Source organism: Heterocephalus glaber, unplaced genomic scaffold (genome assembly GCF_053883595.1).
Source record: "Heterocephalus glaber isolate CG9 unplaced genomic scaffold, H.glaber_assembly_v1.0 deba00001497, whole genome shotgun sequence".
Lineage (NCBI taxonomy): Eukaryota > Metazoa > Chordata > Mammalia > Rodentia > Bathyergidae > Heterocephalus > Heterocephalus glaber.
Genome location: NW_028258320.1, coordinates 41051182 through 41065544, shown reverse-complemented (window position 1 = coordinate 41065544; position 14363 = coordinate 41051182). Strand labels below are relative to the sequence as shown.

Sequence of the window (14363 nt, the reverse complement as noted above, 5' to 3'; positions counted from 1 at the left end):
GAGTTTATTTTTTCTAAGTACTGATCGCATTTTGGGTGTACCAGGATTAGAAAACAGGTTCTAAGGAATCCTTAGGCAGAGATCACAGAGCTCTGTAATTCAGCCTTACAGGGGCTTTTTGGAGATGGCTGGATCTAGGGTTGCTGCTGCTGGGATCAAACACATGATGCTGGGATTGACTGATGCTAGGATTAAGGGTGTGCATGCTACCTATCCTAAGGGGAGGCAGCCTAGATAAAATATAAGGGACAGAAAGAGCTGCTGGGTTCGTCCCTTGTCGCTGGTTGCTTGGTGTCTTCTGCCTTCTGCCTGCCATGAACTATTTCTTCTCTGCAATGCTCCTCTGCCATGTCACCCTGACTTGGAGCCAGCCACTTATGTACTGAAACCTTTATAAGCTGTGAGCCAAAATAAACCTTTCCTTCTTTAACTTTGGGTATTGGGTATTTTGTCTCAGCAGTGAGCAAAGTACAGTAACTAAGACACCAGTCATCTCTTGATGGACATATAAGCTGCTTCCAAGATTTAGCTATTATGTATTGTGCATGTGTCACCATAATACGATGCCTTTAACTCTTTCAGGAAGAAAGCTGGAAGAGGAACAGTGTCAAATGGAATTTTCTGTTTTTAGTTTTCTGAGGAATCTCCGTCCTGATTTCTGGCTATTACTTCCTACTTTTATAGATGTAGGCTGAATGGCTTTAGAAACAACTCATTAAGCAGAGGAAATCAATGTACGAAAACTAAGTGTACTTCAGGGAAACCTCTGATGTCCCAATCTAGGAAAGATTCAATGGTTTCTTTTCTTTCCCTCTCCCTTCTTACACCTTGTCTTAATAAAAGGTTCCCAAAAAACATTGTTTAGTTCACTTATGAGATCTCTGAACAATAAAAAAAGTAACTAATTCACTTAATAGTTACCCAGCAACTATCAGTTCTAATCTCTAGATTTATATACAATATAGATTCCCAATGGTATAAGAAAACTGAAAAGAGATAAGACAGTGATACTGCCTGAATTTCAGAAAAATCACTCTGGTAGCAATCTGGGGAATAGACTACAAGGGAGTAACACTGAAAATCAACCACCTCTACTGCAAGAAATGAAGTCTCAACTGAGACACTACTAACGAGGAATGAAGAATGGCAGCCTGGGCTGAGCAAGGACAAAATGCCAACAGCTGCTGTATTTCAGGTCTCAGTTTGAAGCACAAAGAGAATGAGAGACTATCTCATAAATTATAAAATAGATGAAATTATAAATTATAAAATTTGTTATTTCAAATTTCAGGAGAATAGACATATTTTGGCACCGCACTATAAAGAAGATATATTTGAAGAAAATTCTAGAGGCTATATGAACATGTGATTTATGAGTAACTAGAAAAGGAACCAATGTTCACTAGCCAAAAGCATGCTCTTCATGACAAAATAATTGAAACAGAAAACTAATATAAAGAAAAAACCATATGATGTGAGATGACAAAGGAGACAAGAAATAAATGGTCAAAGAGTTAAGAAATCTATAAGGGCAGGGACTTAGCTCAGTGGCGCCCCACCTGCCTTGCAAGTGCAAGGTCCTAAGTTCGATCCCCAGTACTGGGAAAAAAAAAAAAGAAAAAAAATCTAGGAGGTTTTTCTTGTATGAGAAACCCAAAATACAAATAAAGAGCAAAATAAAAGATAATAGGAAGTAGGGAGATGGGTCTTTCTCAAATGAGAATGGGCCCAAGAGATACAGGAAGGAGGGAGGAAGGAGAAGGGAAGGGGATGAAAAAAAGTTAAGATGTGTTATGTACCAACTTCCTACTAGGAATGTAATCATTATATACTGAAAACATGTACTTATAAAAAACAATACTGGGCTGGGGATTTAGCTCAGTGGTTCCGCCACCTACCCCACAAGCGCAAGGACCCGAGTTCGATCCCCGCTACAAAAAAAAAAAGAAACAATACTAAGGAAAGATAAGGTTTCAAGAAAAATGTTGTCAATAATCAAATGATGCTAAATAATGAAGAATGGTTATGCCTACAGCATGTCTATCCTAATGAGCAACTAACTATGAAATCTTGGAGACAATGGAAATCATTGATTGTGGGGAATGGTGGTGGCAGAGACCACAAGACTAACGAATGGGAAGTTAAGTAATGAAGGCAATGAGCAGAGACCATTCAGAAGCCTTGCTGAAGGAGAATAGGACTATGGCAGAATAAGAACTAAGGTCTGAAGGAAGACATATTAGGCATAGTATCATAGCTGCCAAATCCAATGCTCCCTTCTATTTAAATTGCCCTAAATGGGGTGCCCCATTTGGGGCAATTACTGTTATTCTTTGTTCAGGAATGACTATGGGTTGGAGCAGGGATAGGCACTTAACCAAAAGGCAGCCCATCTGTAGGTGGGGTGGCCTGGTGTGAAGAGCATTGATATTTCCTAATATGTCAATCAAAGGAGATCATTTCAGATTTTAAATGGAGGAACATAAAAAACACTAAGAGTGAGAGAATAGTACAAGCACAGAAAACAGTTTCTGTTCCTGTTTCCTTTCTGGTTCTAATCTATGTGTATCATTCCAATAAATTTCTTTTGATAAAAGGAGGCATAAGTGGACTAATTTGTGTTTCTTATAATCAAAAAAGCTTAAACAACATGAAAAATTCCTTGGTCTAATAAGTCTGCTGCTTGTAAAATGACACTGTTCTTCACACTTTATACTTAAGATGACATGAAATTAATCATGGACATTTTCTTTTATTGATAGGTTAATAAAAGCTAATTTTCTGGTTTTCAATCTGTTTATATGAAAATTAGCTTTACAAAGTCTTATAAGATAAATAAATGAATCTGATGCTGGAAAATTAAAAGCGGGTGGAGGGAAAGGGAAAAAAAGAATTGAAATGTGTTATGTACATACACCAATTCTCTACAGTGAATGTAATCATTATGTACTGCAAACCTGTACCAAGTAAAAAAACAAAAAAAACAGTAGTTGCCTCAGATCAACTTATACAAGACACATCTTACACATAATCTAAGGCTTTCATGATGAAAAAAACTCAGGGTAATATGTTGTGCAAGGGTAAACTGATTAAGAATTAGTGAATAAAATCAAGACGCTATTAGGTATTAATATATCAAACTTCAGACCAAATTAAAGGTTGGAGAACATTACAAGTCTTCTGAAACTTAGACCTACCACAGATATTACATATAGTTTTCTGAGGAGTTTGGGAATTGTTATCTGTGAATCCTACAGAAGAAGAACATTAGAGATGAAGTCTTGGAATGTGGCCAACCTACAAACAGTGGGTTGGATGTGTTGAAGAACAGATAGTAGGAGGATACCCAACCAGATGTTATGAATTGAAGATAAATACACATAGAGAAGGGGAGAGATGAAATACTGATTTCACTGAGGGAAAAAATATTCAAATGGCTTAAACCTGATATAAAGAATAATAGACTTGACTGTAGGCAGAGGGAGACTATGATTTTGCCACACTAATCAAAAATTATATTTTACTGGGGCCGGGGATTTAGCTTAGTGTTTCCGACACCTGCCTCACAAGCGCAAGGTCCTGAGTTCAATACCCAGTACCAAAAAAAAAAAAAAAGTTACATTTTACTAGTGCCTAACATGGACCTCACACAGTAATCTTTTTGACTTTATGATCAAATAATAACATAAAATAATCTCAAGAAATTTAAATACTTAAGAGTACCTGTTTTGCTCTGATTAAAATATAATCAAATATTTTCAATTGTATTTTACAGTTTATTTGAATACATGAGTTCTTACTTTTAACCTTTACTGAGGAACTACATCAGAGTTGACTTTCTAATTTCTTTATCATATTTGTCTATCAGATTCCATTAAGAATATGCAGTTTTCTATTATCACTTTTGTATGAATATTATTTTGTTATATTCAAAATTGTAGTAAAATTTATTTCTTCCAAAAGCTGCTTTAGAAAACAAACATTTTTTGTTTATATTCTAACCCAATACTTGATATAAGAATAAATGCTGGCACTATTCCATCACAAAACACTAAAACCATACTACCTCACTATCATAGGTCTCTGAATTTCTGTGTCCATCTCAATAAATCCAAGGACTATCTATAATGGATACAAAAGCTACTTTCAAAAGATTAAGCAGCTTCCTAAGATACTCAATCAAATTATGTCAAAAGCCTGGTGAGGGGCCGGGGATTTAGCTCAGTGGTTTCCCCGCCTGTTGCGCAAGCTCAAGGACTCAAGTTCAATCCCCTGTACCAAAAAGCAAAACAAAACAAAAAGCCTGGTGAACAAGCGCACATCGATATGTTTTAAGTTAAAATTTAAAAAAATTAAGATACCTTGCTTTGCCACATTTCAAATAAATTTACCTAAATTACCAGTCAGGGCTGTTTATTTTAAGTCTTGTTACCAAGTGAAGATTTTCTTTTTTATATATATATTTTTTCACAGTTTCCTATTAGGATGCTGGGTCATAAAATCAGACATGCTAACTTTATATCCTTCTATTAAGACGTGAAAAGTCTGCTACTTTCAAGTGTGAACTTCCCTCCCAAACTAAATAGCACCTGCCCATGTGGAATTGCTTTAAGTGATATAAGTCATATCTTTTAAAGGAAAGTAAGAAATAATGATGTGGACCTTGAAATACAATTGTGTCATGAGAAAAGGTCACAACGCAATTGATATTAGAGATAACTGTTAGTCCTGAAGCTTGGAAATTTTAATGTTTATTTACCATCAGAAAGGCATGATGGACAACTCTATGTTAGAAGCCAAACTGACTTTTCAGAATGGTTAAAAAAAAAAAGGCATGGTAAGTATCAGAGATTTTATTCATTTATTTTTTAACACAGAAAAAGATAAAACTGGCTCAAAAGATTCTGCTTATAAAGTAAATGAGTACTTTTAGCATAAGTGTTTTAACGCAGTCATAATTCCACAATCCATCAGTCTTGCCGTTCTTTAATAAACATTTCAGTCAAAATCAAGTAAATTTGAAATATATCTTTGAAAACTAGACTCAAACTTCCAACTTTTCAATTCAGCTGAATTAGTAAAATTTCAGAGACTTTTACTTTTAAAAGGTACATTCACTTGATTATATTCATTCCACAAATATTCTTTAACTGCTCACTATGATGTCACACAGATCTCTTACAAGTTACAATTATCAATATAAAAACAATTAGTTATTCACATAAGGGTCATCAGTATAACATTTACCATATAAGAAGAGATCCTTCATTCACAGAGTCAACCACAATGCTTGGAGGGAAAAAGTAGAAAAAACAGGGAAATCAAAGCTTCCCAGAGCTTTCTTAACACTACTCACTTCACTCATCCATTGCTGATCCTTCTCTTCTTAACTCTAAAAATAAGCAAGTCAATTTTCAAACCCAATCCCAAAAGAAACTACTACTCTGATAATAGTAACCTATAACCCCTTGGAAACTATTTTCTTCCTTTCCAAAAAGAAATTCATGTGAATCTATAACTATTCCAGCTCTGAAGAGTTTACACAGCACGCGACATCCCTTAATTCTGTGTGTGATGGGAGGAAGCGGGTGGGGAGTGATGTGTTGACAAAGGCTAAATAATACAGAGCCTGAGGGTTGATGTGGAAAAGTATAAATGGAAAATCTTATGAACAGTTTTTCAGGTATAGATATTGGCTTCTAAGTAGTAATAATATCATCTAACACTTGAATGCTTACTTTGTACAAGACTTCTAAATGTTTTATGTGTATTAATTTAGAATTCTTATTTACATTACGAGGTAGGCTGTATTATTATTTTCCCATATTATACACAAAGAGTTACAACAGCAAAGCAGCATCACATTTCATACTGTGGGAGGTTCTCCAATTCACAGTTTATAATGACCACATTTTTTCCAATTAAATAAACAAATTACTTGTGTTCTAACATCATGGATTAATCATGATTGGAAGAATAAGCAGATAACTACACGGTGACTTTTCAGCTTGAAGAAAAAAAAAGAACAGAAAGAAAGGTGAGTCTTTACAACCCACTCAAAATCAGAGATCCCAGGGTATGTATTTATATAGTCAGAGTCCTCTCTTTCAATCTCTTTAGATACAGATTTTCATTTGCTTTATCATATTTCTTTATTTTACATGGAACTTAATTATATATTCACACCATGATATTAAAGCCAAAATGATCAGATATCCTAGAAGATATCTTTCTCTCCCATAATAGCTCTATCTCTGGTAACAAAATTTTGAACAAATTTACTAGACTCCATCTTCTCCCAGACTAGAAATACTGCTTTAGGTGGAGGGTTCTTTGCACCACATGGCTGCTATACTTATGACCATAAAGTGTTCAAACTGGGGAAAGAGCACAGGTTTTTGAGTCAGAAACATCTGTTATAAACCAACCTCTGTCCCTTACTACTCAGTCACTTTACTCTTTGGCAAGGTATAATCTGATTCTCCAATTCTTCTTCTGTGAAATAGGAATAACAACTTCCTCACAGAGTGGGTGTGTGACTGTTGTTGGTTGCATTAACTAATACATGGAAATTGTTTATTACAGAGTAGATAATCAACAGCTATTACTTTACACATAAGTTTTTGAAATATCTGTAGCTTATTAAATTACTTAAAACATTTATCATAATAATTTTCATTTTTCCCATCTCACTTCTTATTTAGAACATAATGAACAAAAGGCCCAAGATTGTCCATATATAAGATTGTTCAAAACATCTAGCTGGGTTTATGTAAATACACACACACACACACACACACACACACACACACACACACACAAACTTGAATGCTATTGGTTAGAATGCATTCTTACATATTTTCCTGTAAGACACCTTGTCTGTAGAATTTGAGTCCTTTAAAAAAAAAACAAAACTTCTTTCTCTCTCATTCCTGTTATCTCATAGGTTCTATACTGTGGATTCTTCCATCCCTTACATTTTATCCCATGGCCACCACACTAGTTATGATGTATTCATCACCTCAGGCAGGAACTACAAAGCTAATTCCTTTACTGTCCTTCTTTTCTCTCTTCCAGTTTAACACTAACTATACACCACCACCTAATTCATTATGTCATTCCTCTATTTAAGCAATTCCACTGGCTTCCCAGTAATCACAGGGAAAAAAAATGTTCAAACTTCTCTGCCTAGTGATCTGTCTTCAGGACCCATGCAATCTTACTTCCCACAAATTCTCAGCATGTTTCCATTTGGCTTGCTTTATTGTTCCCTAATTTTTCCCTTTGAGGCTTGCTCCTGTTGTTTTGCCCATTGCATTACTTTGCCCACTTTCTTTGCCTATTCAAATCCTATCATCCTTCAATGGCCAGTCAGCTTAAATAATTACATTTAGTTCAAGGCTTTTCTTCTCAGTTCTGCACACAATGATCTCCTTTCTCTGATCTGCTATAGCACAAACTGTTTTTGTAACTCATTGTGGCTTTTACATATTGCTTTGCTTTTCATACACTACCCCTGCATACAAGGCAGGGGCTCCCCAATCCCTTTCAACTTTGTATTTTCTGCAGCTGCCCAGGGCAGTTAATTTTGGTCCAGGAGCTCCATCAACCCCATTTATACAGAACTGACACAAAATATACACTTCTCATTCTTGTTACAGACTTCCCATCAAATCCCCTCCATATACCTTATGCTTTCTATGGAGCTTTTCTCACCTTCAACCTACTTTAACACATTTCCTGACCTTCAGTCTGTGAACAAATTTATCTTTAAAATTCTAAACTAGGGCTGGGGCTGTAGTTCAATAGTTCAGTGCATGTGCACAAAGCTCTAGTTCAATCTTGAGTAAGACACACACAAAGCGCGTGTGCGCGTGGAGGCATGCACTGACACTTCTAAACTTTTCTTCCATTTTCCTTTACCTCCCTGACCTAAGTAAAATCTAGCTCTTTCTTGAACTCATTCATTCCTTGGTACCATATCCCAGAGAGAAGCTACCTGTTCCTGTTTGCCTAATAAAATGCTGAAGTAAACAATCAAATTTGTCCTCATTTGACACTCATTTCTGCTCTTCCTTTGTGCATTTTCTCCTTGTCCATTCCCTATTTTTTAAAAATATCTGTATTACATCAGCAACTAATGCATAATACTATATTCTTCTCTCGAATCTGTCAATGTCAGTGAATTTAATATTCTTATCACCTGCCCTTCATACCCAAACTACTTCAACAATTAATCCCTACCCTCACCTCCTATCCCATGATAGGGATAGAACTCGGGACCTTATGCATGTTAGGCAAATGCTCTACCACTGAGCTACATCCCCAGCTCTCAAGTTCTTTATTCTCTTTGACTCTATGGACTTGTATCTTCTCTCCACCACAGACAGGCCAAATCTCAAATACTAATATTCCTCTGAGGGCTTTATCTTGAGCCTATTGAGCATCTCTAACTAGAAGCACTTACAATACTATTTCTTCATTCATTTAATCTGTGCCTTTCACCAGTCCTTTTCAAATGTTGCCCCTTTAAGTAGACATGGGAAGGGAACTGTAGTTAAAAAAAAAAAAAAAAAAAGATTCCTAGCCCATGAAGCTTCAGTACATACAGCATCAATTTTTCAAACTTAGCTATATCAAGGAATTAAAAAAAAGAGAGAGAGAGAGATGCCCAAGCTCCATTCCAGAAATCCTGTAAAGAATCTGCATTTGTGCTTGGATAATGATGACTTTAAAAATTTCCCAGGTGATTCCACTGTGTGTGAAGAGTTGAAATTTGGCATACTACGGTCAGATATGAGAATCAAAACCTTAATATGCCACCAAAGTAACTGAGGTCAGTCAGGCTGAGACCATTGTGTTAGGAGTCTTCTGGTTAGAACGGACTTCCTTCACACAAATGTGGTTTTAGGATCTATCACTTGTGGGATGCCTTTTCCAGCATTCTCTCTCTCACCCCTGTATCTTTCCTTAAGCCTCTAGAATACAGCATAAAACCCTTCAACTTTAACTGTCACTCTGAATTGTTTCCACAATCTCATTAATGTGACACAATGAATTTTTTTTGAAAAATTTACTATTTTAGGGCCACTAGAATTGAAATCAGAGCTGTTAACCCAGAGCAAAAATGAAGAATCACTTAAACGGCTCAAAGACAAATTATTGATGGCAATTAGGTTCTTAAACCTCCAGGAGCTCTATTTAATCCAGAGAAGCCTGAACAACAATTGAACAGCCCACAATATATCTTTCCTTATATACCCTGCACCATCAGGACCTCCCAACTCCACTCATAAGCTCAGCCCTCATCCCTGTTTTTCTGGCTTTCTTGCCCTTTAGAAGAAGTGAGGACTAGGGCCTGGGATTTAGCTCAGTGGTTTCGCTGGCACAAGGACCCAAGTTTGATCCCTGGTATCAAAGAAAAAAAAAAAAGACATATTTTTTTGACTTGTATTTTCACTGCTATAGGTAAGAAATCCAGCTTTGAAAACGTCTTTGTCAAATACACATAACTTTTCCCTTTTTTAAACTATCATTTAAAACAATGGCACCAATGCTGAAAGACCTTATAAAGTACCCCCAAACTGGCTTTAGAATCTCCAGTTTTTCTATTCATCTTTATCCTCTTCTATTCCAATGTTTGTCTTTTCAAAGTTTAATTCATGATTTAAAAAATGTTTGTCTCTATTCTTTTTTTTTTTTTTTTTTTTTGGTACCAGAGATCGAACTCAGGTCCTTGCACTTGCGTAGCAGGCAGCGAAACCACTGAGCTAAATCCCCAGCCCTGTCTCTATTCTTTTTAATCAGTAGTACAATTTACAATTTCAAAGGCCTATAAATTCTTAAAACAGAAATGTTTTCTCAACTCATTTGGTGGCAAAAACATGAAACTGACCTAAACTGACATGAGGCTACTAAGACTGAGTTTATGTAGTGTGAATACACACACATTTTCCTGCAGTTTTTAATATGCTTGATATAGGTAACTGCCTGTAACCTCACTGTGGGTATTATATATGGTATAGGTACTGAATTACATTCCAAAAAATCTGAAATTCCAAAGCCCTGTGGGTTTCAGACAACAAACATTAGACCTGCCTACACACTGTATAAAGTTCTACAAAATTTTATTCCAGATCTTCAATTTCAGTTGCACTGAGATAAATAGGTTTTCAGGAAGGTGTTTGCTTCAGAAACTAAACTCATTCATGTAACTGTCTCTATAAGCATATGTATTTATGGTTTTAAACCACCCGAGAAATACTGTGGAGTTAACATAAAGAGGTTGGTTTCACAATTTCTAGTTATACAGCTCTTAGACATTCTTGAAAAACCTACCAAGTAAAATGATATTCCAATACTAATAAAGAAAAATGAGTTATTTTAGTAAGTTCTTAGTCATTTAAGAGGAAGGTTTTAAGAAACTAATTACAACTAGGAATAAAAAAAGTATGATGTTCACTAAACTTTTACTATTTTGTTGTGCAGAGCTACATGACAAGTCATCATCTTTAAATATATCAAAGCAAAATTTCAAAAAGAATTTAAATATGTCAAACATAAATTTCAAAATCAGAGGTTAATTTTGTATTAAAAGTAACTAAAGTCACAATCACCAGTACAAATAGGAAAAACGGAGGGAGGGAGCCGTCCCATGACATCATCTGGCAATATGCAGTTTGAAGGCTAAGAGCGATCTCCAAATAACCCTTCCGAAAATCCAAGGAAATCATCCCTGTTAAGCTTGGAAAACTTGAGTTTAAATAAAAGGTTGGAAAAGCGCCCCCCCCCCGTCACATGTCTGTAACATATGAAAAAACCATCACGGATGCATCAACCTCCTACTCCCACAACAGCAATGGAAAGGTCACAATTAAGTGGAAACTCGCCGCAGAGCCTGTTCAATCTGGACGGGGGAAGGGAAAGAAAAGCGAAGGAGCGAGATCCCCGCGCCTCCAAGCATGCTCCAGGGAAAACCGGGTCTCGCTTGCCTGCATTGGTGCTCATCCGACAGATAACATAGACTCCAAGATGCAGGTCACTCCCTTAAGAGAAAGTGAGGGTCCATGACCAGAAAAACAACCCGAAAGGTCCAAAGGAACCAGTCACCCCAGCGTTTCCCGAGCCGGGAAGGTGCAGCTCCGAAGGGCCGTCCACGAAGCACAACCCTATCGCTGTGGCCGAGGGCAGAGCTCGGATGCCTCGCCTGGCGCAGCACCCGGTCCCGGCCGGCGACACGGCCTCGGCGCCCAACACCAGGGTTCCCTCCCGACCCCGCCGTCGGGGCGCCCGCGCGGCCCGTGCTTACCGCCGTCGCGCCGGCGCTGGCGGACACGATGGGCGGCAGCTTCTCACGCTCCGGCTCCTTCGGCTTCCTCTCTTCAGGGGCGGCCGCCGCCACCGCCGGCGGCGCGGCGGGCGAGGGCTCCCGACCCGCCTCACTCATGTCGAGCCGGGCGACGGGAGCGCAAGGCGGTGGCGGCGGCGGCGGCCTGACTGCAGCTGAGGCTGGCGCTGCAGCAGCCGCGGCCGCGAGAGGGCTCTGCGGCCTCTGGGATGCTGCTTCCAACCGCCGCCGCTCCGCCTCCGCCTTCGCGCGAGCCCGCCTCGCCCCGCCCTGCCGCGCCCCGCCCCGTCCCTTCCACCCCACCTCGCGCGCGCGCGGCTGCGGCTGCAGCGGCGCGCGGGCCCGAAGGATACTGGCCCCGGGTTTCCCGACCCAGTTCGGGCCTCGCTCGCCGCTGGCCACAGTCGCCGGCCGCGGCCCCCTGTAAACCCCTAGGTCCCCGAGAGGATCCGCCACGGACGACGCCCGGTCGCCATGTTGTTTTCAGACTCTCGCCTGAATGACTGGGTACCCGGCGCTGGCCGCGGGAGGGCCTGGATTCAGGGTCGGACGGGGACACGGCGCGCCCCAGTAACACCTAAAGAGCGGGGCGCACGCGCAGCTTCCCCTCTCCGACCACCAGAGCCTGGGGCCTGGATGCGGCGAGCGTTGCTGGCCTGGTGGGGTCTGAGCTGCTGGCCTTTGGTCTTTTACCACCTCCCCCCCCCCCCCCCCCCCGCGCCCACACAGCCGTCCTCCCCGGGGCTGTTGATGCCTTCTGATCCCTTCTCGCCCTCTTGGCCCCAGGAGAGGCGGCCGCAAGCCTGTGCGTCCTCGGAGACCTTGCTTTCCTTCTGACTGACCCTTTGTACATGCACTAATGGTCTCAACCTACAAAGAACAAGCCTGGAATGAGGGAGGAGAGTGTGATATTGTGGGTTCCCCTCCCCGCACAAACTTTAGGGCCCAGCAGCCAGGGCACTCTTTCCATTTCTGTTCCTCTCGTCCACCTTCTGACAGCCAAATCCACCTCTCCCTTCCCGTCCCCACGCGCCTACATTTCGCTCACTCTCCCATCCCTAGGCTGCCGCCTATCTCTTGTTCTTTTCCGTTTATAAATTACAGATGGACATACTCAAACTGCTGCATAATCCTTAATAGCAGATCATTATAAAATAAGGGTAAGAACGTTAAAACGGAAGAGGAGTGTTTATAATCGTAGTATTAAAATATCCCCCTCCTCCATCACCAAAATACGTAGACAATTTCCTTTCCTTTTCTCAGTCTACTGAAGCAGCAGAGACACCTGCTGATCCAAGAGAAAATAAGAATGCACTGTACTGCTATGAAAAAATTTGTCGATACTCAGGTCTCCGGACTTTAAATGGGCTTTATTACTTAAAAGTTGAGTGAAGTTTTTTGATTAAGGACACTCAGAACTAGATATAAGAATCAAAAATATCTCTCAAACAATCTCAAAGATAATTTGGGGATTATGTGTTGTTTTATATAATTCAGTTACTGTTATACCTAAGTACTAGTTACAGTGTACTATGAGATGAGATTTTATGTTTTTCAAACCCAGAGTTTCCAAAAAGATCAGAAGTAAGCAATATAATGAATATGATAGTAATCCGTATTATCTCCAAAATGATACATTTTGACTTTCTTTTATGGAAAGAAAGGCTTTAATATATTTGTTGTCACCACCTGTGATGGATTAACTAATGGTCGACTGGAAACGTCCAGCGTGTTTCTGGGCGCAGAAGACCTACCTGAGAATTGTTGCCAGTGGCATAAAAGGAGAACTGGAGAAGATCTATGCTGTTTATTTTCTTCAAGAAGCTTACCACAGCTGTTCTCATGGTTGTGATATAGGGCATATGATCTATGGATCTCTAAATGAGGGAAATATAACTCTCAACCTGCTAGATGTCTGAAACACCAAGGTTGTGTTTTCTACAGTCGAAGAATGAATTCTAGGAACAACGGAGGTTAAGAGTAGTACCAATTTATTGAGAGAAAGATAGCTTCTGTCTAAAAGAGAAGGGGGCCTGGAAAGTGGGTTGCCCATCAACCCTGATTCTCAAGGGTGTTTTGAACAAAACCACAAGTGAGGTGGATATAAGGTGGGACAGAACTATAGTCAACTAATAAGGTTCCAAGTATACACTTAGGTAATATTGAGCCAATGGAAAATCACAAGGTGGGTATGAGGTGGGACAAAACTATGGTCAACCAATAAGATTTAACAAGTACAGTTGCTTAGGTAATATTGATTAAATGGGGATCACATGGGAAAGCAAGTCGCACAGTGAGCATATATGTACCAAACAAGGATTTCTGGGAAGGAATGGGTCAGGGACCTTTCCTGGAAGGGATGGGTTAAGGTCTTGGTCCCCTACTCAGGTGATTGATACCTATTTAGAATATCAATCATGGCTGTTCATCCCTAGGGGAAGTATGTGGGCATAGTTGTTCCTCTTCTTTTTGAAGCCTGGCCTTTAGTAAATGAGCTTCAGGCCACAATTCTCTTCCTGCTGAGGGCCCAGCCTTGCCTAACTGCCTCATAATATTTTTTACTAGCTTCACTGTCTACAACAGAGGAGCTCAGATCCTCACTATGGCTGTGGATGGCTGCTGTTCTCCTCAAGGAAGCTCTGGTCTTTGCCTTAAGTGTCACTTCCTGGCTCCAGTGCAGATCCCTCAGGCTGTTGGTACAGATCCTTCACCCTGCCAACACAGGCTTTCTAGTTTCCACCCCTGGCCTTTGAGCCTTCCCAGTGCATATCCTTGTTAAGGACTTGCATGAGCTCTAGGGCTCTAGGCCATGGGCTCTAGGCCTCTGGCTGGACTCATGAAGGTTGCCTTGGGCTTTAGGACTTTAGCTGGACTTGTACAGAACATTGTCATGGGATCCAGGCCTTCAGCTGGATTCTTCAAGTCTCTACTGCATGGACAGATCTTTTGTACTCCTCTGCATTTGACTTTTCAGGTGAATATTTGTAGCGAGCAGGTACCGTGGGTAAAGAGGACT

At 39.9% G+C, this 14363-nt stretch overlaps 1 protein-coding gene across 2 annotated transcripts in view; it reads right to left on the bottom strand.

Moving 5' to 3' along the window:
- The window catches only part of Hectd2 (HECT domain E3 ubiquitin protein ligase 2), a 67114-nt gene extending 55538 nt beyond the window's left edge, over positions 1 to 11576 (bottom strand). The window contains exon 1 of one of the 2 annotated variants that reach the window (XM_021253040.2): positions 11309 to 11576. In XM_021253040.2, the coding sequence (XP_021108699.1) occupies positions 11309 to 11446 (138 nt within the window). In that variant the 5' untranslated portion in view covers positions 11447 to 11576. The remainder of the gene's footprint in view (positions 1 to 11308) is intronic. The other variant, XM_004838495.4, reaches the window with a different exon arrangement.
- Between the last annotated feature and the right edge of the window lie 2787 nt (positions 11577 to 14363).